This window comes from Rattus norvegicus, chromosome 20 (genome assembly GCF_036323735.1).
Source record: "Rattus norvegicus strain BN/NHsdMcwi chromosome 20, GRCr8, whole genome shotgun sequence".
NCBI lineage: Eukaryota > Metazoa > Chordata > Mammalia > Rodentia > Muridae > Rattus > Rattus norvegicus.
In genome coordinates, this window is record NC_086038.1 from 25,126 (window position 1) to 47,190 (window position 22,065).

Genomic DNA, 22,065 nt, shown 5'->3' on the forward strand with positions numbered 1-22,065 from the left:
TGCTGCCCTGCTCCCACCTTGATGATAATGGACTGAACCTCTGAACCTGTAAGCCAGCCCCAATCAAATGTTGTCTTTTATAAGACTTGCATTGGTCATGGTATCTGCTCACAGTAGTAAAGCAGTGGGTGTGGCTTTAAAGACTGATGGTCTCTGGTTTTCTATGTCAACTTCAGACAAGCTGGAGTTATCACAGAGAAAGGGGCCTCCCTTGAGAAAGTGCCTCCATGAGATCCAGCTCTAAGGCATTTTCTCAATCAGTGATCAATGGAGGAGGACCCAGCCCACTGTGGGTGGGGCCAACCCTAGGCTGGTGCTCCTGGATTCTATACAAAAGCAGGCTGAGCAAGCCATGGGGAAGCAAGCCAGGGAGCAGCACCCTCCATGGCCTCTGCATCAGCTCCTGCCTCCAGGCTCCTGATCTGCTTGAGTTCCAGTCCTGACTTCCTTTAGTGATGAACAGCAACGTGGGAGTGTGAGCTGAATAAACCCTTTCCTCCCCAGCTTGCTTCCTGGTCATGTTTTGTGAAGGAATAGAAACCCTGACTAAGACAGTTATGTAGTCTTTGTTCTATCTCAGTTGGAACTGAGTGGCTCTAACTTTCAGCCTGATAGTCGAAGTCGAAGTCGCAGAAAGAAAAAGGAACACTTGGAAAAGTGATTTTAGCATTTATTACTAAGTTGTAAAACGTTTCCTATGAAAGCTCTCTAAGCAAAAGGGGGAAAACAGAATGAATGAAAAAGGGGGATAAGGGAAAATATTTCGCTCTCCTCTCTTTGTCCTCAGCACTTATACATCTTTCAGAATAGAAGAACGCATGTTAAAGGGTTGAGCACAAGTTTACACAGAAATTTAAATCAGACATTGAATAAAAAGCTAACATCAGTGAATGTTTACATGCATATTATTAGGAGAAATTACCTGGCTAAACGTTCATCACCTGTCTCAGCTTCCACAGGTTCATCAAGATTTTAAAACCGAGTAACTAAGTTATTGGTGAAGTTTTGTATGGATAAGCTCAGGCAATATCTTATCTTCTGTCTTAAAATAAGTCATTAGTTCCTTTTGATGACCTTTGGTGAACGGTTTTACAACCTCTTGGAATGTGCTCTGAGAGGTAGAAAATCTGACTGCCATCTAGAAGCAATGAACCGTTAACATGTGGGGAACTGGCAGAGCTCTCATTGCTGTTTTGACTATCAGAAAGGACTTAACAAGACAGAAAATCTTCATAAATCTGCAGAGAGCTGCTCAAAATGGTAGGCTAATACCTAGTGATTGTCCCATATGTTTAATGACAGGAAAAGCATATTAATAGCAGGAATCTTTCCTAGAGTGATTTTCTCCTGGGCCTTGACTACGGGAGCAAATCTGCAATGGATTATTATAACCAAGGAAGACCATCTCAGGAAGATCACCTGCCAGTTATTAGCTTGTTGGCTCCTGACACTAACCTAACCATGACCGGAACTGCCCTTCCACCCCTAACCTGTCCCTAAGCTCAGCCTCAGCCCTGACTGTCTAATCCTATCCCCCTAACCCTCTAACCCTAACCCTTAACTTTGTAACCCCAACCACCTTAAACCCTAACCTTCTAACCCACCCGGCCTCACTACATCAAACCCTTGGCCTTTACTTTGACCAGGTGATTGAACTGTTATGGATCTATGCAGATTTCAAAACACAGAGAGACTTTACCATACTGAGCACATCCATAAGGTTTTTCTCCAGTATGCGTTCTTTTGTGCATCCAGAGAAAACTGTGAAGGGCAAAGGCTGTACACTGCTTCCATTCACAGGGTTTCAGGGAATGGAAGTGTGAATACTTCTGCTATAGTGAGGACTATAGAAATGTGCAAAGGCTTTGCTATATCCAACACATTCAAAGGGGGTCTCTCTGGTGTAATATCTTTTATGCCTTTTATCTTAATTTGGATTTTATTGCTGTGAAAATGTACTATGACCAAGGCAACTCTTATAAAGGACAACCTTTAATTGGTGGGTGGTGTACAGATTCAGTCTATTATCATCAAGGCTGAAGAATGGCAGTGTCCAAGCAAACATGGTCCTGTAGGAGCCGAGAGTTCTACATCTTGATCAGAAGGCGGCCAGGAGAAGACTCTTCTGCCCTGGGTGGAGCTTAAGCATAGGATCTCAAAGTCCAGCCCCACAGTGACACAGTTCCTTAGGCCACATCTCCAAACAGTGCCACTACCTATGGGCCAAGCATATTCAAACCCTATCTCTGAAGATCATTCCGACCTGTAAAGACTTTACCACGTTGGTTACATCCATAGGGTTACTTTCTAGTATGTGTTCTTGTATGCACTTGGAGGTGACCTGATTGTGAATAGCCTTTACCACATTGATTACATTTGTAGGGTTTCTTTCCAGTGTGAGTTCTTTTATGTACTTGAAGATAACCAGGATATGCAAAGGCTTTACCACACTGATTACATTTGTAAGTTTTCTCTCCAGTATGTGTCCTTTTATGTACTTGGAGATGACTCTGTTGTGAAAAGGCTTTACCACACTGACTACATTTGTAGGGTTTCTCTCCAGTGTGAATTCTTTTATGTACTTGGAGATACCAATGATGTGCAAAGGCTTTACCACATTGATCACATTCATAGGGTTTCTCTCCAATGTGTGTTCTTTTATGTACTTGAAGATGACCAGGGCAAACAAAGGCTTTACCACACTGATCACATTCATAGGGTTTCTCGCCAGTATGAGTTCTTTTATGTACTTGAAGATGACCAGGGCAAACAAAGGCTTTACCACACTGATCACATTCATAGGGTTTCTCTCCAGTGTGAGTTCTTTTATGTACTTGGAGATAACCCTGATATACAAAGGCTTTACCACATTGATCACATTCATAGGGTTTCTCTCCAGTGTGACTTCTTTTATGTACGTGGAGATACCCATAATATGCAAAGGCTTTACCACATTGATCACATTCATAGGGTTTCTCTCCAGTGTGAGTTCTCTTATGTACGTGGAGATAACTATGATATGCAAAGGCTTTACCACACTCATCACATTTGTAAGGTTTCTCTCCAGTATGTGTTACTTTATGCATTTGGAGATGACCGTGTCGTGCAAAGGCTTTACCACATTCGTTACATTTGTAGGGCTTCACTCCAGTATGTGTTGCTTTAAGTATTCGGAGATTAGTGCTAAATGCAAAGGCTTTACCATATTCATTACATTTGTAAGGTTTCTCTCCAGTATGAATCCTTTCATGTCTTCGAAGATGACCAGGATATGCAAAGGCTTTGCCACATTGATTACATTCATAGGGTTTCTCTCCAGTACGAATTCTTTCACACCTTTGAGGATACCTGTGACAAGCAAAGGCTTTACCACACTGAGTATATTCAGAGGGCTTCTCTCCAGTAGAACTTCTTTTATGCCTGTAAAGATAATTGGCACAGGTGAAGCTTTACCAAATTCTATAAACCAATGAATCTCTTTACCTGCAGGACTTAATTCTACAATGTGGTCTAATTGTAAAGAGAAATCACATCTTAAGGTTTTATCACTTAGTTTACAATCATGGTTTCCCCTTCATTGTGGGTTGTTTTGTGTCTTTTAAGACACCTGTAATGGTAACATGGCTCAAATCTGTAGCGTCCTTTTTCTCTATGAGATTTTTTCACATATTTGAAGAGGAATGGAAGATCTCAGAGCTTTACCACACTGAGTGCATTCATAAATTTTCCAATATTGTGAAATATACTATGTTTGCATACTATACTGGCAAAGAAAACCTGGACGAAACAGAACACAATTTCCACATTCCGAGTACTCATAGGGATGTTCTGCAGTGTGAGTTTATTTCCAGTGAAGTTGGAAAATCAACCAATTATAAACTTGTTCAAACTGAGAACGTCTACTCAAATGGGGACTGCTACATATATTCTAATTGTTCTGGGAGGGAGAGAGGTACATCGCTTCTTTCCATATCCCTACGTCCACATGGCTTATATCCATTGTGACATATGGTATAGCTATTAAAAGGAGAATAAGAAATTAAAGATTTCTACATTGCATTCACACCGTTTGAAATTTTGTTCATCAGACATGTGGTAATGGGATTAAGGTTTCTCCTCAACAACATTCTTGACTCTCATAAACTGCCCCCTCACTTAAACTTGGCAATGTTACTATATAAGTAATCAATTTTACTAATGTATATTTGCTTATTAGAAACATATACTGATCCTATTCAACATGTCAATGTAGATATAAATATATATCTTTTGCACTATGTGAGTGGTGTGAAACTACACAGAGTGGCCGTTCTACAGAGTAGCTTTAGTGTTGCTAGGATTCAAATGGTAATGTCTGCTAAGGCATCGCTTCCTTTTCTTCTTTCTTAGAGGAAAACACAGACACCTGACATTGAGGCACATGGTTTGTGAGAATTTAATGATCACAGATATACTTGAAGAAGTGCTTTTTTACATTGTTGCTTTTCTTTAAAACTTCCAGGACACATTAAAATTTCTTCAAAGCATATTCATAGCAATTTGCACTTGAAAATTACCTTCCATGTCTTCTGGAACTTTGACAATGTTCTTCAATATTACGGTCTCCCCAATTGTAGCCTAAAATACAGTTCCAGAAAATGTATAAATATATTATTGGAAATTAGGCAAAATTTAAGTTGCTATGTTTAGCAAACCTGATTTATTCACCTCCTTCTTCCTCATTCTCAATTGAAGTTACAGAAAAGCATTAGTAGCAAAGAGATAGTTGTTCCCTTATTTTAAAAAGTGAGCCCTGGGTTCGGTCCCCAGCTTCAAAAAAAAAAAAAAAAAAAAAAAAAAAAAAAAAAAAAAAAGTGAAAGAAAGTTCACTATCTTACCTACAGCAGTGAGGTTCCAGTAGGTCTCCAGCATCACATCTTTGTAGAGATTCTTCTGTGAAGGATCCAGCAAAGCCCATTCTTCTCGAGTCAAGTTCACATGCACATCATCATAGGTCACTGCATCCTAACATATCCCACACATGTGTACATCAGAAACCATGATACTGACATCACTGTAAATGTATGCTTCACCGACAATGTATCTGTATGATTCTGGTGCTTCCCCACTTATTTCTTGACACAGAAGTTCTAATGTAATTACCAAGTCATCGAAGAAGGAAACTGAATAATGAGGTTCACCTCTGTCACCTTGTTGCCCTTTGAATAGAATATATAGCCTTGCATGAGAAATGCCAATTAAAAGAGGGAGGAGGAGGGAGGAGGGGAGGGAGGGAGGGAGGGAGGGAGAGGGAGGGAGGGAGAGAGAGAGAGAGAGAGAGAGAGAGAGAAAGAGAGAGGCCATGACAAGCAAAGAGTACTGAGCACACCAGAGAAATTGTATGAACAGTTACTAACTACGGAAAATGATGGGCAGGCTGAGTGTATTGCCTCTTGCAAGCCTTGAATCCCAGCATTCAGGAGGCAGAGGCCGGTATCTCTCGCTGAGTTGGATGCCAGCCTGGTCTATCCAGGACGTCCAGAGGTGCATATTAAGACCCTGTGTCCCCTTTAAAAAATCAATCAAAGATAGAAAGGACTCGGAGGTTTTTACTGGAGTTGCTACAAAGAATTACACATTCACTCCAGTTCTGTATTCATCCTCCAGAATTCTGAAGTGCCCTGAGCTTAAACTCTAACAGTAATGAGATCTTGCTAAGGGGGATGCATCCTTAAACCATACGGATGGACAGGTGAAATATTGGCAATGTAAAGGTTGATTCTAAACCAGCAACATAGGACAGGAGAGAAGGCTCAGCCTGAAGAGCTCTCGCTGGTCCTGCAAATAACTGGGCTCAGTCACCAGGACTTACAAGGGGCTCACAATTATTCATTACTCAAAGTTCAGGGATCTGAAGCCACCCTCTGACTACTATGGGGACCAGGCATACATGATGTGCATATTCATGCACAGGCAAAATACTCATATTCATTCAAAAAATAAAAACAAACAAGAGGTAGGAAGAATGTCACCTGCAATCCAGTGACTCAGAAAGCTCGGCAGTGAAGCGCAGGCAGTATTAATGTCCTGAATACACGCCATACTGAGAAAGGGAATATTCTCCCTCCCAAATTTCAAAGTTCACAATGTGGATGAAGATCGGCACAACAGCATATGCTTGACTTGTACCAAAACCAACATCCCACACCCATCAGTCAAAAATATAAAAACAAACAAACAAACAAACAGCAAAATCTAGGCATACTGGTCCACATCTGGAGCCAGGGTCACGTGGACCTTTATGTTTGAGGCTCACATGTTCTACACGCCTACTCTCAGGACAGCCAGGCCCACACAGACAAACTTTGTCTTTAAAAACTGAAACCAAAACAACAAAATTAGAAATATAAAAACACCAGGCTCCCAAAATAGTTTAGCATTCAATAACAACAGTTTCAACTGCGTCTCCTGTGATTTAGGGAGTCTATAATGGTGAAGGCAAGACAACATGAGAACGAAGCTGACTTATCAAATTCAATCACAACACAGTAGACATACACACGCACACATACACACACACAGAGAGACAGACAAACACACACAGACACACAGAGACAGAGAGACAGACAGACACAACAGACAGAAGACACACAGAGACAGAGAGACAGACATACAGACACACACACACACACACACACACACACACACACACACACACCAGGAAACAGGGTGAGTCTATAGACACTCAAATCTCATCCACAATTAAGCAATAGGAAGGTTCCTCCTACAAAAGCTTTTATTGAGAGGACTGAGTTGGCCAGAGCCAGGCTGACTCCATGACAGGCTGACTCCATGACAGTTTGGGAGAACAGGCCGAAGTCTCTGTTTCCCAGAACTGGAAAAATCCAAAAGAAGTCGATTCCAGGAAAACCACCCCTCACAGGAAGCCAATCAGGAGCTGCCAGGAGCTGCCCCTGCCACCAGTACTGAGCCAAGACTAGTTAATCAGCAATGGTTCCAGAAATTTCCCTAAATTCCCCAGATATTGACCAATCCCAAAGACACCCATAGCCCTGGAAATTGAGCCAACCAATCGGGATAAAGGTCACCTGCTCCTCTCTGGAATTCCCCTCATTGAGTTTCAATTGAGCTTGCAAAGCTCACATGTCTGTCTCCACCCTGGTGAATGGTAAACCCCTGCATGACAGAATTCTGCAGAGTAAAACGCTCTTTCCCTTTGCAAGGTATTTGAGTCTGGGGTCTTCCTTCAGTGACTCTTGGACCCTAACATTATAAATTCCCACACAGAAAGCTACAAAGGAGAGAAGCGTTCAAAGACATCACCCTGTCTGGGGGCTTTCTGACTCCATCAACTACATTCTGACCCCGGTCACTGTAGGCTCATGGTCATCCATGATGAAAATGCATTTAGTTTAACTTCAATGATCCTAGCAGCCTGCAGCAGCCCCTACACTCTACAAATGCCCAAAGTCTCGTCTGACACTCCTGATTGCCACAGCTTGTAAAATCAGAGAGCGAGTTATATCTTTCCAACACACAAAGGCACGGAACACCCTTCCCATTCCAGTAGAGAGGAATGTGTACACAGGGAGGGAGGATTGGACAGAAGCAAGAAACCCAGCAGGACAAACACCAAATCCCGTAGCTCTGTCTCAGACAAATGGGGCCTCAGCCTCAAAAGGCTTACATGGCCCTATCCCGGCAACTTCTCATACATCTCTCGGCTGCGTTACCTCCACTCCCTATATGCAGCTCTCCATGACAGGTGTCCCATAGCTTAAGGATCTCAATATCTTCTGGTCTCAAAATGCAACTCAGGCTTCACGCTCACCGGTTCATGCAATGCACTCTCACAGCATCCTCCCTCCCTGGGGTTCTGCCAAACATAGATGCCTGAACAGTGCTGAACTGAAACCACAGGGAAAGAATCATGACTTAAATTTTACATCTTTCTTATTTCCAGAACTCGGGTGATCCTGCAAGGTTTGGATTCTAAATTGGAGTGGACCCTGCTCCGCTTGGAGCACAGCTGTAGCAGGTTTTGTATGAAGTTCCTCCCTGTGTCTAGGATTCACTTTCCTATTCCTTCCATTACTTGAAGGCTTAGCATGAGGGAGTGTTTCCCTCAGGACACCTTCTGCGATGGTTTGTATATGCTGGCCCAGGAAGTAACACTATTTAGAGGTGTGTCCTTGCTGGAGTAGGTGTGCCGCTGTGGGAGGTGGGCTTTAAGACCCTACTCCTAGCTGCCTGGAAGCCAGTCTTCTGCTAGCAGCCTTCAGATGGAGACGTAGAGCTCTCAGCTCCTCCTGCACCAGGCCTGCCTGGATGCTGCCCTGCTCCTGCCTTGATGATAATGGACTGAACCTCTGAACCTGTAAGCCAGCCCCAATCAAATGTTGTCCTTGGTCACGGTGTCTGTTCACAGCAGTAAAATCCCTAACTAAGGCACCTTCTTAGGCTTCCGATCCTGAGCAAGGACCTGCTCTTTAGTGGTGATGATCTCTTTGAAAATTCATACCCGTCTCAGCATTTGGCTGCCACCTGAAACGTCCCAGACCTGTTTTTCTCTATAAACCACAGACTCTGTACTAATTCTGCCCCACTTCTTGCTTTTTTTCCCCCACTGTAGTCGTGAATGAGGTACTAGTAATAATCATCCAACAGATTCAATATTCCACGTAAAAACACAGCCTATTATTTTATAATTATGCCTTAATCAATTTCTCAGGGCATGAGAAAAATATGACTTCTGTCTGCATTTCTGACAAAACTCAAATCTTCCAGGTGCTACAAGATGAGAGGGAGGTGCCTCTGGCTATGAACAGATGTCCTGGGCTGGAGAGATGGCTCAGTGGTTAAGAACACTGACTGCTCTTATAGAGGTCCTGAGTTCAAATCCCAGCAACCACATGGTGGCTCACAACCATCTGTAATGGGATCTGATGCCCTGTTCTGGTGTCTGAAGACAGCTGCAGTGCACTCACATCAATAAAATAAACAAATCTTTAGAAAAAAAGAGAACAGGTGTCCTAAGTATACTTCAACAAATTACTTCTTGTTAGCTTTTGGCTTTGCTTCCCACACTACTGTGGGGTATAAAAAGTCTATGAAAAATTAACTCAAGGCTCTGAGTGCTGCACTAACCAGCAGGCCTCCCAAATCTAACTCCTGGCTTTGCATCTTTTTTCTGCCTTTCCTATCTTTCATCCTCCAATCCCCTCAGACACTGTTCAACGAGTGCTGTTGGGTTGACTAGAAGGAAAGAAATTAGATTCAAGGATCTCTTTCTCTTCAGTCCTTGTTTCTCTCCTATCTGGTGTTAGCGGTGGAAGGGGAAGGGGGGATTAATGGTGGAGAAAAAGAAAAAACCATAAAGTAGCAAAGCCCAGCTACACTGGTTATTGCTAAAAGAGGAGCTGACCTAGGGCACATTTTGCATCCCGTGTATGCTGTCACCCTTAGGTCCCTGTTAGGTTCAGGTTGCAGGTTATGCTCTGAACGATTTAAACATGGACTGGAGACTGCAGGTCTAGCCACTTAGACAGATGGGACATTTACACAGTGAGTGGAAGGTCCCAGACGATGAAAAACATAGACGGGAGGTCTTACAGAAGCAATGTCTTATGCTAAGTTCGCTTCTTAAGAAGAGTGTCACCTCGTACACCACTCACGGGTGGGAAATGGAAGGAAACGAGAGACTTCTATGAAGTCACAGAAGCAATGGGTCACACTCAGGAGTCTAACCAAACAGTGGGAACTCCGGGAATCTCAAAAACATTACTGACCAAGCCAACAGTGGCCTTGGGACCGACACCAAAACCTCATACGGTGGGAAGAGTTGTGTTCTCCGAATCTGAAGCAACCCCTCCCCGAGGCCCTGGCCTCTGACCATTACCATCTCCCCAGCCATATTCATGGTGTAGAAAAGGAGCGCTGTTTTCCGTCTATACCGCGGGCCTCAGGATAAGCTCACAAGGCCTAGGCCTTAGACTGGCTCTGCCAAGCATGTTCCTGGGTTTCAAAAGGAGCTATGTCATGGGGACCTCAGGGAAAGAAAGCCTTGCTTGACCTGCCCAGCACTCAACACAACCATGAATTTTAACCTTTTCAAATGGTTGTCAACAGGTGTCATCCTGCCATGTGGCAAAACTGAGTTTTTCTCAAGAAGAACTGAATGTTTATTGCACACCGGGCCCTAATGTTGATTGTGCTCCTGTAATGCCCCACTGAGCAGCTTGTTAGAGGCCTGCTCTTTGACATGGGGATGGGCCTGGTGGCTGGTTGTAAGTCACGCTTGTTTCCTTTGTTATGGCTTGGAGCCATGTTTCTGGACAACCCTGGTGGCATCCTGATCTCTAACAGGCCAGGTTAGCACACTTACCTGTGGGGTGCTTTACAGGCAGCCCTCCCTCAGCTAAGTTTTCGGTGTGACTTTCGATATCCTAAGAATTAGTAAATACTTTACATCGTCAATTCTACTGTTTTACATCACAGCGCGATATTGAATGGCTACCCAGGATGTGAGATGTCTTTTACAACCTCCACAAAATAACTCCAAATGGATTTTACACCTTAATTTTAAATGTTAAGAACGGAACTGGTGGGCTGGAGAGATGGCTCAGTGGTTAAGAGCACTGACTGCTCTTCCAAAGGTCCTGAGTTCAATTCCCAGTAAGCACATGGTGGCTCACAACCATCTGTAATGAGACTGGATGCCCTCTTCTGGTGTGTCAGCTACAATATATATATATATATATATATATATATATATATATATATATAAATAAAATTTTTTTCTTTTTAAAGAAAGGAACTGCTAGAAACTAGGGCTCTCTGGATTTGGCATCCTGACAAGCCACTCTCCCAAATGCTGTGCGCGGATGCAGCCCCACAGTGAAGTTATTCGGGGGCTACCACTGGGTCCAGCTAGTGGCTAGGAGCACAAGAGATCGCACACGTGGCCGCATATGGATGCCGGTCCCCCCCCCCGCCCCCCGCCCCAGGAAAAACCCACCACGTCGGCTCCCACTGCCCAGCCCCCTGCTCCTCCCGGTCCTTGGCAGTGACCCTGTGCTCACCATGCCACAACTGCAGAGCCTGCCTGAGCGCGCCCCACAGCATCCAGTTGCAGGACAGAGGATTCGAGCCCGGGCAGCTACCGGGAGGAATCCGCCGCGTGGTCGCAGAAGATCCCGCCTCCTATTCTGATTGGCACGACTGGAGGCTTTGATTGGCCAGTGAGTCTTGAATGGCACGAGCACCTTCCTTAGGATTAGAGCTTGCGTAAGGGACTCAGTAGAGGTTCTTGACCTGGGCTTCCTGTCCAGGACCGGATCTTTTCCAGATCTGCAGAGATTGTAGCCCTTGTGCCCGTCCACCGATAGCCTAACCATCTGTCCCCGGGACCAGCCCCAGGGAGGCCCTACCACTCCACCCACCACTGCTCAGTGGCCCGCTCCTCCCCTGTGTGGGCAGTGACCCTGTGCTCACCAGGTCCTGACTTCAGCCTGAGCTCCCCTCGCAGCACTCAGTAGGCTCTTTCCCTTCTTCCTCCTGGAATCAGGGTAAATAGCTTGCATAGCCCATTACTCAACTTGCAGTAAGTTATCGATCTGTCCCACAAGCGGAAGGGGGCCCACGATATTAATAATTAAAGAGAGATTTTGGGAAAATAGGATTTTTGGTTTGTGGCTGCTGAGATTCATGTAATTTAACAGGGAGGAATTAGCTAGATTGAGTTATGCAGTCATAATCTCATCTGGTAACTAAGCTAAAACCATATCTTTACTTTGGTATAGAATTTGTTAAAAAATTTTAAAAGTACAAGGTTTAGAGTCAGTCCTTCTATTGATGCCATTACGAATTTCTGAGCTGATTACACATGTGAGTTAAGGGCCAAATAGAAAATTCACGGCTCTGAGTTTGCTAGTGTACTTTCAAGATAATAAGATAAAAATGGAAAACAGTCCAGATTGTTCTATATAGATAGACGGTTTTCAAAAATGTCAGAAATCCACAACCTCTCAGGTCTGGAAGCCGTGTTAGTCTTCCTATGTTTATAGATAGTTGGTTATTCTCAGATTTCTGACTGGGTTGAAGACTGATTATAGTCTCATAACCTAACAGGCTGTTTAACTCTGAAAATACATATTTTATTAGATAGTTATCAGATAGGATACAAGCTAGCCAGGATATAACATAGATTTTAAGCCTTTCTTAAGCTGGAACGGATAACTAAATGTTCTGCTTAACTGATATAGTGTTGGACTGGGTGTTAGATATATTTTATGCTTTTAATTACAAAATGATAATAGTTGTGCTCAGCTTACATTTGAGAGAAGTTTTTTTTTTAATTACGCAAAAAGGGTGAAATGCGGGATGATGTCATACAGGTGAGGCAGGTACGGGATAGAATGAGTCCTGTCATCGGACAGAAGGAAGGGTGGGCAGGAGAAAAGCTTGAAGGAAGAGGAGGAGACTGAAATGGAAAGGACTGGAGACTGGAGGAGAAGGTAGAGAAGCCGCGGAGAGGACATGGAGGCTGACGTTAAGATTCCACTCTGTGTATTTACAGGTTGTTATGAATGTTCTTAAGGGATGGATGTGTACAGGGCCTTGTATGTCTACATGGGCGATTATATCTTATCCATCGGATCAGGAGTTGTTGTGTTGTGTGTTCTCTCATGTGGAGGATGGAGGTTGGAAGAGTGTGTGGCAGCAGAGACACTGGGCTGCCCCAGGGCTGGGATGTGAGTTTCTGCCAAGAGCAGATATCTTGGGGCACTGCAGTGCTAGACCCAGTGGGAGTAGAAGAAAGCCATTTAATATAATTTTACAGCAACAGATATAGATGAAGAAAAATGAAAGGAGAAAGGAGAAGGAGGACGGAGAGACATTTAAAAGATGTTACTTCTGTATCAAACATGCAGAGATCTATCTGCTTGTCACGATTTCCTAATAAACCAATGTATTTTCTTAGAATCCACATTGTATTGAATATTGAACACTACACAATTTTACATAGGAGGCCTGACCAGACGTGATATTGATGAGGGGGCCTGGAACCAACGTCCCATGTATACATAGAACTGACTGTTACCTACACCTTACAGAAAGTGTCAAGGTGATCATCAGAATCTAAGGGAAAATTCATTAATGCAGATGAGTCCGACCCATGTATGGCTACACAGGGTCAGTGTGGGGAGGTGGCACAGACTCAGTGATCAGCAAGGTCCCTCCCTCCTGTCTCTTCATAGCATGCTCTATGACCAGAGTTGTCCAAAGAGAAAACAGAAGGCAAGACCCAGAGATAGTAACCATTGCTCTCTGCTTTTTAACTTCTCTCGGAAGATATTAGTTGGGAGGTCACCTACAGGAAGTGCATTAAACAGCATCCACCATAAACCTGACAGATCTCCCGCTTCTGTGCACAGCAAATGCCCATTACTCACAGGTGCAATGGTACTTTTCAAGGGAGGACACAGGGAGAGAGGTGGGATCCACTTCTCCTGCTTGTCGTGGGCCAGCAGCCTCTCTGTGGTTGATGGAGCAAGATTTCTTCCATTCAAAGCAATGAAACATCTACTGCTGTGCGCTAAGAGGCAGAGATTTTGATCAGTGTCTTCATTACCTGCCCAGGACCTTGAGTTGAGATACGACCATGGACAGAATCCCCAGGACGGCACAGTGGCTTTATAAGGACAAGTAGAGAAACCTGGTTCTCACATCTGCTCTGTCCCCCTAGTGATGCCCTGGTCATGTTACAATGTAGCAAGAGGGCCCTAGTCAGACACTGTTGCTGGGTTCTTGAAACTCCCAGTCTCGACAGTCAAGAGCCCAACAAATCTATTTTCTTTAAGAAATTACCCAGGCTGTGGCATGTGGTTACAATTACAGAAAATGAACTAAGATAGTATCTTTTGTTTTCTAGTCAATTTGAGTATAGAAACTTTGAGGGATATAAATATAGATTTAAAGAATGTAGTAAGGGCCAGTGGAGTGGGATGATGATCTGAGTTTTAGCCCCAGGATTGATATGGTGGAAGGAGAGAAGTAACTTTTTTTTTTCTTTTTTTTTCCTTTTTCTTTTTTTCGGAGCTGGGGACCGAACCCAGGGCATTGCGTTTGCTAGGCAAGCGCTCTACCACTGAGCTAAATCCCCAACCCCGAGAAGTAACTTCTGAATGTTGTCCTCTTGTCTCTTTTTTTTTTTTTATAAATTTATTTATTTATTATGTATACATCATACAGCTTTCTGCCTGCGTGTATTCCTGCAGGCCAGAAGAGGGCACCAGACCTGATTATAAGTGGTTGTGAGCCACCATGTGGTTGCTGGGAATTGAACTCAGGACCTCTGGAAGAGCAGACAGCGCTCTTAACCTCTGAGCCATCTCTCCAGCCCTGTCCTCTTGTCTCTACACGTGCACTGTGGCACTCACATGTGTGAGGGTAGGAACTCCACCCACACAAGTAAATAAATATTTTAAAGTCATTTTATTTGTACCATTTAACTCAACAATATTAATAAATATATTTACTGATTTAGTGACACAGTATCCTAAAGCACATGCCATACTGTATTCATTCAATACCATTAATTTTTCTACTTTTGTTTCCAGTTTTATATGAACTTTTCATGTGACTATTTGCTATAGGTATTTTTAAAATATTTATTTATTTATTATGTATACATTGTACAGCTTTCTGCCTGCATGTAGACCTGCAGGCCAGAAGAGGGCATCAGATCCCATTACAGATGGTTGTGAGCCACCATGTGGTTGCTGGGAATTGAACTCAGGACCTCTGGAAGAGCAGTCAGTGCTCCTAACCACTGAGCCATCTCTCCAGCCCCGCTGTAGGTATTTTTATAATTCCTACTGTCAGTGTTCAGTCTCTTAGAATCATTCTAAAGTGCAAGACTTTTGGTTCTGGCCTATTGAAGGCTGTGGCGTGACAACTAGAAAAGAAGTTCAAACCACAAGCTTCCGTTGACTGGAAAATAAGCTCAATTCATAAGCTTCGACCTTATGATTGACTAAGGAAGATGGTTTTTTCATTGATCCCATCATAAGCTTCAGAATTTGAACAATTACCCCTCTCTTGATTGATGTTTAAAGTCGGTGTATAGTGACTTTCAACCGTTCCCATGTGAGGCCCTTATTCCGATTATTAGCCCTTTCTCAAGTGCATTTCCTTTTTTGCTTTTAAGTGATCTCTCCAGTGGCCTCTGTTACCAGCCTAAACTGACATTATTGAAGGTGTTTCCAGATTAAATGTCGAAAATAATTTAGTTGTGGTCACATTCTACATTGTGTAGCTTTTAATGATTTGACATTAGACGTTTCTTCCTAATGAGTAAACTAACCCTAAACCCTAACCCGTCTAACCCTAACCCATAAACCCTAACCCTCTAACCCTAAACCCTAACCCTAACCCCTAACCCCTTAACCCTAACCCTAACCCTCTAACCATAACCTTAAGCCTAACCCTAACCCTAACCTTAACCCTAACCCTAACCACCCAGACCGTAAACCCCAACTCTAACCCCCAAACCCTAACCTGCAACCCCAGACCCACAACCCCCACCACAACCCTGACCCTAAGGAATTTGACGATGACTCACAGTCTGTAGTCCAGCTCGCAGTGTTGGTCAGCTGAGCGTTCTAAGTCCAAAAATCTTGTGGTTGTTTGGTCCCAGGAGGCTCGTTGTTTCTGGGTATTCTGCACAAGGAGTGGATGCCCTGTCAGAAAGTGCAAGCAGGTGAAGAGGGAGTCTGTCTTCTTCCAAGGTCCCGTGTCTATCTCCACCTGAAGCTGTGATATGATTAAAGGTGTGTATTCAAGCCTCAAGGTCTGGATCACAGGTGAGACCCGCAGTTGTGGATTGTACTTAATTCCGATATAATCAAGTTGACATCCAGGAAGAGCCATTACTTACACTAATAATATTTCCCACCTCCTGCCTCTCCAGTCTTCCTCTACACCTAGCCCCTTCCACTTCCACGTCTTTCGGTTGAAATGTAGATTACGCATAGAACAGAAAAATCCAATATTTGTATTTCTGAGTCTGACATATTTTCTTTAACATGATATCAATTTGGCCCCATTTTCCTGAAAAGATCTTTCACAATTTCGCTCTTTTTATGGCTGAATAAAATTCCATTACACGTGAGGCATAGTTTCTTTATCTATTCATCTCGAGCATCTAGACTGGTTCCACTTCCTGACTATTGTGGCAATAAACATAGATGTGCAAACGTCTCTGTGGTGCCCCGACTTAGCCATCGGGTCTATAATAGACTTGGGTGGTGTAGCCAGGGTACAGTTACGTGGTCGTTCCTTTGGGGTGCATCCCATGCTGATGTTCATGAGGCCCCAATAATTTACATTCGGAGATTTGCACTCAACCCTTTGTTACTAGGAGAGGTCGGGCTATCAGGGTTTTATGTTTTTGACAAACTGCATGCAGGGCCTTCATGCGCAGTGTATGAAAGTCTGTGAAATGTCCTTAGAGACAGAATAAAGCAGGACAGGATCCAGCCAGGGGCGGTGCCCTCCTCCATCTGCGATTCTCCTACTTAGCCTTAACTAGTAAAGTCCCTGCCATGACGGGGAAGAGGGCCCGCACTGGAGCCTGAGGGTCCGCACTGGAGCCTGAGGGAATCACAGACAGGTGAGCCACGTGACAGGAAGGGAGTAAGGACAGCAGGAAGCCATTTGACACAGTGACTAAAGCCGGACAAGAATGATTTTCACGATCATCTGGCTGACAATGTCACAAGGACGAGCTGGAAAGATTTCCGTGCTCGCCCTCTACTGCGCATTATCCGTAAAATGACAACCTCGATGTGATAAACTGATCAAAGGATACGTGCGCGCATCCTCAAGTGGGAAGTCCTCCCTTCCCTAAATAGGGCGCCTCCCCGAGACTGAAAGGTGGATCCCCAGAAGTTACCTCTGGATAGGCCGCTGTGTCTGCTCCACGGAGACAGTCGCTATGCATTGTACTTCCCCACCCCTGCTCCTTCCATCTGCTGCACCCACGGGAGGTAAGGGGTGGGGAAGGCACTGCTGCGGTCTGAAGATCACTCCACTGGACCGGCGGGGCAGAGAGACACAAGAGAAGAGGAAAGTTGTTAGTGTTTCCGGTGTGTGTAATCTGTACTGAAAGCCATGCTGCAGAAGGAGCAACAGCCTGAGATTCATGAATGAAAGACACACACACACATGCACGCGCACACACAGGCACGCACGCATGAACACACACCCACACACATAGGCATGCACGCAAATACATACATGCACGCAAATACATACATGCACGCACACACCACACACACGCACGCACATACGCAGTTAATTTTACTATGCCTTGACTCCTTAATGCTGAGCGTTTCTAATCCTCCCCGTTGCTGGCTAACGCCCCCCACCCCGTACCCCCAAGTTAACTGTGCGACCATGAACGGTAGCTTGGTCCCTGGTTGAGCTAAGGCTCCAAGCACCAGAGTAGGAGCTTTGCCTGTTCCAGCACACCAGGCCCCAGCACACCAGGCCCCAGCACACCAGGCACAGCAGTCAGTGGCTGCAGCCCTCGGACACACACAGATTTGTGGCATCAGTGACTTAGAGCAGCGCCCCAGGCCCCTCCACAGGTAGAGGACGGGACCTGTGGTCAAGAAGGCTCAAGACAAATCTGCATTTTAATAGGCACCTAAAGCCTGGGGGCCTAGCCAATGAGCTTTCCTTCCCAGAGACTCCTCCCTGCAAAAGGGATTTAATCTCAGGCCCGCCCTGAGAAGTGGGGTACGGTTTTACACGTGTACTTTCCACCATGACAATAAACGCCTCAGAACCTGGGCCGCCTTTTCATCAGGATCCGCCGTGGGGAGCCACGGAGGCCTCCGCCCACAGAGCCGCGGTCTGATATCCGTGCACGGCCTCCCCGCGCTCCCAGCCCTGAGCGCCGCCGAGCCCAGGCGTGCAGCCACCGTCAGACCGAAGCCTCCCCCAGGGCCCGGCTGAGCTCCCCGCTTTCCCCACCCCAGCCCCGGGCCTGACCCAGCCTGCGGCCCCCACTCCGTTCCCAGCTCCTCCGCGGCTCCGGGTGGCGCCGGGATGTCCAGGAGCCTGAGTCCCGGACTGCCCCGGCCTCCCTGCAGCCCCCGGGACCCCTGAGCCAGCTCCTGTCCTGCACCGCAGACTGAGCTTCCCCACCCCTGGAGCGGTGTCCGGGGCTTCCCCGCGGCCCAGCACCCACTAGCGACAGCGCGGGGTGAGCTCCGTCAGGTTTCCCGCGCTCCGCCCCCGAGCGGCCACGCCCTCTGGCAGAGCGGACGCGGGACCCACAACCCTGCAACTCAATCTCTTAAAGTCTGGACTTCACCTCTGCTACCCCAGGGGCAGTTCCCGCGTCCACTCACCCTGCTTCTCACGTGACTGAGGCCCTGAGGTCCGACCTTCTCCCCCGTCAGGGCGACCTGCGCCTCCTTCCTCTCCCAGGTCCTCATCTGTGGGAGCCTCCAAGCCCCGCCCCACTCACCTGCCCGCCCATTGGCCCCGGGATCTTTATTGATTGATCAGAAACCAATTGGAGACGAGGACACACACACCCCCACTGTGCACGCGGGAATTCCCTGCATTTACCAACCCTAAAACACCTTAGACCCAAAACACTTCCTCAGAGCTTTCGTATCCTCAGACCTCACACAAACCTTAAACTTTACCCTTTCCTCCTATCCGGTTGTTCACCCTGAGACACGGGTGGTTGGTAACCGGGATCCCTTACGGAAAAACAAGTTTCTTTAGGTAAAGAAACTTGTCCAGTCTTCAAACCCTTCAGATCTGAGGTAAAAAAGATTTTACCTGAGTAGCCCGGAGGATAACTCACAGGCAAAGATCAATTAACGACAGAGACTGACCGGTTACCCGGATGCCCACCCGACTGGGATCCTGGGGTGTCGATGGCTTCACTGGGGACCAAGGTCAGCCTTGGCCGCCAGGCCTGGCAACCCTGACCTTCCTGGGGGGAGAAACTCGGGAGACCGACCTGACTCTGTCTTAAGCAGCACAAGGCCTGTCCTGTGCCCCGTTTGTCCGCGGTTTGGGCAGGGTCCTGGCAGTGGGGAAGGCATTGGGGCAGTAACGCCCAGTGGTCAGTGCACCCCAGTCCACGTGGAGTCCTTTGTCGCGATGCCCACATCTTGGAGGCCTTGAAGGGGTCACTGCTAGGGTTTGGGGGTCTCTGTCGTGGTGAGTTTAAGCATCTTAAATGCCATTCTCAGCAGGTTCTCTGACAGGTTTGAGGGCTGCTACCTACCAAGCGAATCTGAGTTAAACAACCTTTGTCTGTTATCTGCTCTAAACTGTCCCTGTGTGTTAAAATAAATACCTTTTAAAGAGTAAAGACAGAGCATAACCATAATTTTTGGAAGACAAAAACTAAGTTCTAACAACTGAAAACAATGTGATGCCTTCCAGATACCAAGCGGGTTACTGTTACGTGACGAGGTTTGGCTGTCAGGGCCACCAAGCCAGGTCCATTGCTTTTGTTTTTTCCGACCCATAACAGAGACGGCTGCCAGCCATGTGGCTGCCCTTAAGTCCTCCAACAAGCCCAGACCTACGTCCAGGGTCAGCTCTACTCTGACTTCCCAGGAGGCTCCAGTGCTGTCCGTGCAGTAAAGGACCTCATGGTTCTAAGATCCCAAGTCTTCCTTGACCTGGAGGGCAGATTGTATCCATATGAAAGATCATCACAATTATGTTTAATACTGTGGTTGTCCCGGTGTTTACAGTGTACGCTTTTAATGAATCAGAGTCTACATTCAAATTATATGCACTATGAAGATCATAGCATAATAAATTATCAATTTTCCTTCCTAACTTTGTGGTGCTGTTATTAGCGTTAGCTCATATTTTACCTCTGTGTGTTCTGTAAACACATGGACTATTGATACTATTTTTACCACTGCCAATTTTATTTTAGAGAATGTTTAAATAGAAATTATTTAAAATTTCATTTATTTGATTCTTAGTATGTTTTCTGCACAGTATAGATCCCGGTTTCTCTCTGGTGTCATAGTCTCTCCTGCCTGAAAAACATTTTATCATGAAATTGATCTACCGATTGAATTGAGTGCACAGATGATGTGTACTCAACATTTGTTTGCCTGCACAAGTCTTTATTCCCTTTACTTTGTATGTACAATTACGGATTCGTAGTTTCTTTCTTCCAGTAGGCCATGTTAAAGATATCTTCAAGCTACTACAAGTTCTGGTATGACAATGACTATAATTTTTATCTTCACTTTCTGCATTAATGTTGCTATTATTTCTCTGGTTGCCTTCAAAATAATGTCTTCTCAGAAATTCAAGGATGGTACAACTATGTGTATAGGCTATGTGACAGGCTTGTTGTTTTGGGTATAGTTGTAGCTGGTTGAATTTATGATTTATAAGGCTTTATATTTCTAATTTATTTCTAATTTCCAGATCTATTTATCTTTTTAATATTTTATGAATTTTTAAGTTATGTTGCTGGTATCAATTTTTAAAATTTATCAGCAATTGCTTCTTCAAATATTTCTTTTTTTATATTAAAGACGGGTTTATTGGGAAGATGCTTTCTGGTGGGCAAGGTCACTGGCCCCAAGGACCAAGGCCAGGGAAGTTGCCATGGGAAAGGGGGTGAGTAGGAGAGAGGAAGGGGCACTGAGAGAGGAGAGGAGAAAAGAGCTCTGGTTTTTTTTTCAAATCTTTGTTCTATTCCTTTATGATCCTATTGTGAATTGTGTTATTTTAAAACATCTTCATCTAAACCAAGGAGCTTACTGTGTGCTTTCAGCACCTATGGGGTGGTAACAAGCCGCCCCAGGTTAGTTCCTAATGTCTTTTTAAGTGTGGCTTTTCCTGTCATTAATGTATGTATGTATATATGCATGCATGTATGTATGTGTGTATGTATGCATGTATGTATTCTTTTTAAATTTTTATATAACCTGTATTCTACAAGAATATAAACTGAAAACACACTTTTGATAAATTAATTGACCAATCTATCTCTCTATTTGGGGAGACTAAAGAAGGGACAGACTGACACTGGCCTCACCTCTGTACGCGGATCTGTGAGGAAGCAGCTCCACTCTCAGACAGGAGACCTTCTTGTCACTCACTCTCATCACCATGAACTCCTTATGCTTGATTCTGTCTTTATAATATCCCAACATCATCTTTAGTCTTACACAGAAACTTGCATATACAACAACTGTTCAGTGTAGACCACGCCACCTGTAATTTGGTGATAGGGTAAACCATATATTATGCATATTAAGCTGCCTTTAACTCTCAAAAACATTAATTTTATGTGGCTCAGTGTAACACTAAACTGCTGACAGATATTATAAATCCTTCCTTGAAAGACTCCCAGGCTAAGGTCAAAGAATACTGAATTAAAAATGAAAAATTTAGTACTTAAGGTTGGAGGTTAAGAAATCAGATTTTCATTATCAGTTTATTCTTCAGAACTTTTTTGGTCAACATTCATGTTCTGGCTAGTTTTATGTCAATTTGACACAAACTGGAGTCATCTCAGAGGAGAGAACCACAATTTAAAAATGTTCTGTAAGACTGGGCTGCAGGCAAGCCTGTAAGGCATTTTCTTCATCAGCCATTGATGTGGGAGGGCACTGTGGATGGGGCCATCACTGGGCTGGGGGTCCCTTGTGCTGTAAGAAAGAAGGCTGAGCAAACCAGAAGGAACAAGGCAGTAAGCAGCACCCTTATATTATTATCATTATTATTATTATTGTATTATATTATTATTATATTACCATTTAGGAGACTTGGTCAGCTCCATTTTCTCTACCTATTAAAGAATTTAAAGGCTGGAAATTTTTTGAGACCCTGCTGGTGGAAGAATGCGTTATACAAAACCTTTGTTTTAAGTTGCCAGGCTTTTGTCTAAGGTCAAAAAATTAGAAGGACACAAGAGATGGCTCAGTGGTGAAATGGTTTTTGTGCAAGCATGAGGACCTGGGTGCAAATGCCCAGAACCAAACTGCAAAT

General features: G+C 44.7%; 1 protein-coding gene across 2 annotated transcripts; it reads right to left on the reverse strand.

The window, feature by feature from the left end:
- Positions 1 to 652: 652 nt before the first annotated feature.
- Positions 653 to 17,934, reverse strand: LOC120098879 (uncharacterized). Of its 2 annotated transcripts, XM_063279602.1 has the most exons (8): positions 16,958 to 17,931; positions 15,626 to 15,743; positions 13,455 to 13,597; positions 11,494 to 11,556; positions 11,082 to 11,349; positions 4,878 to 5,004; positions 4,557 to 4,617; positions 653 to 3,420 (listed from the first exon to the last, which is right to left on the reverse strand). In XM_063279602.1, exons 5-8 carry the CDS (start codon positions 11,082 to 11,084, stop codon positions 2,301 to 2,303), a joined length of 1,311 nt encoding a protein of 436 aa, XP_063135672.1. In that variant the 5' UTR covers positions 11,085 to 11,349; positions 11,494 to 11,556; positions 13,455 to 13,597; positions 15,626 to 15,743; positions 16,958 to 17,931; the 3' UTR covers positions 653 to 2,300. The 2 variants fall into 2 exon arrangements, with proteins under 2 accessions (XP_063135672.1, XP_063135671.1); XM_063279601.1 differs by having other exon boundaries at positions 11,082 to 11,268; positions 11,494 to 13,597; positions 16,958 to 17,934.
- Between the last annotated feature and the right edge of the window lie 4,131 nt (positions 17,935 to 22,065).

Coding starts and splice junctions, on each gene's coding strand:
- LOC120098879 (XM_063279601.1), bottom strand. CDS start 11,582: ATGCAAGCTATTTACCCTGATTCCAGGAGGAAGAAGGGAAAGAGCCTA. Junction 5,005..11,081: donor GGCTCTGCAGTTGTGGCATG/GTGAGCACAGGG, acceptor GGGATATGTTAG/GATGCAGTGACCTATGATGA. Junction 3,421..4,556: donor AGTTCCAGAAGACATGGAAG/GTAATTTTCAAG, acceptor TTATCTTTACAG/GCATAAAAGAAGTTCTACTG.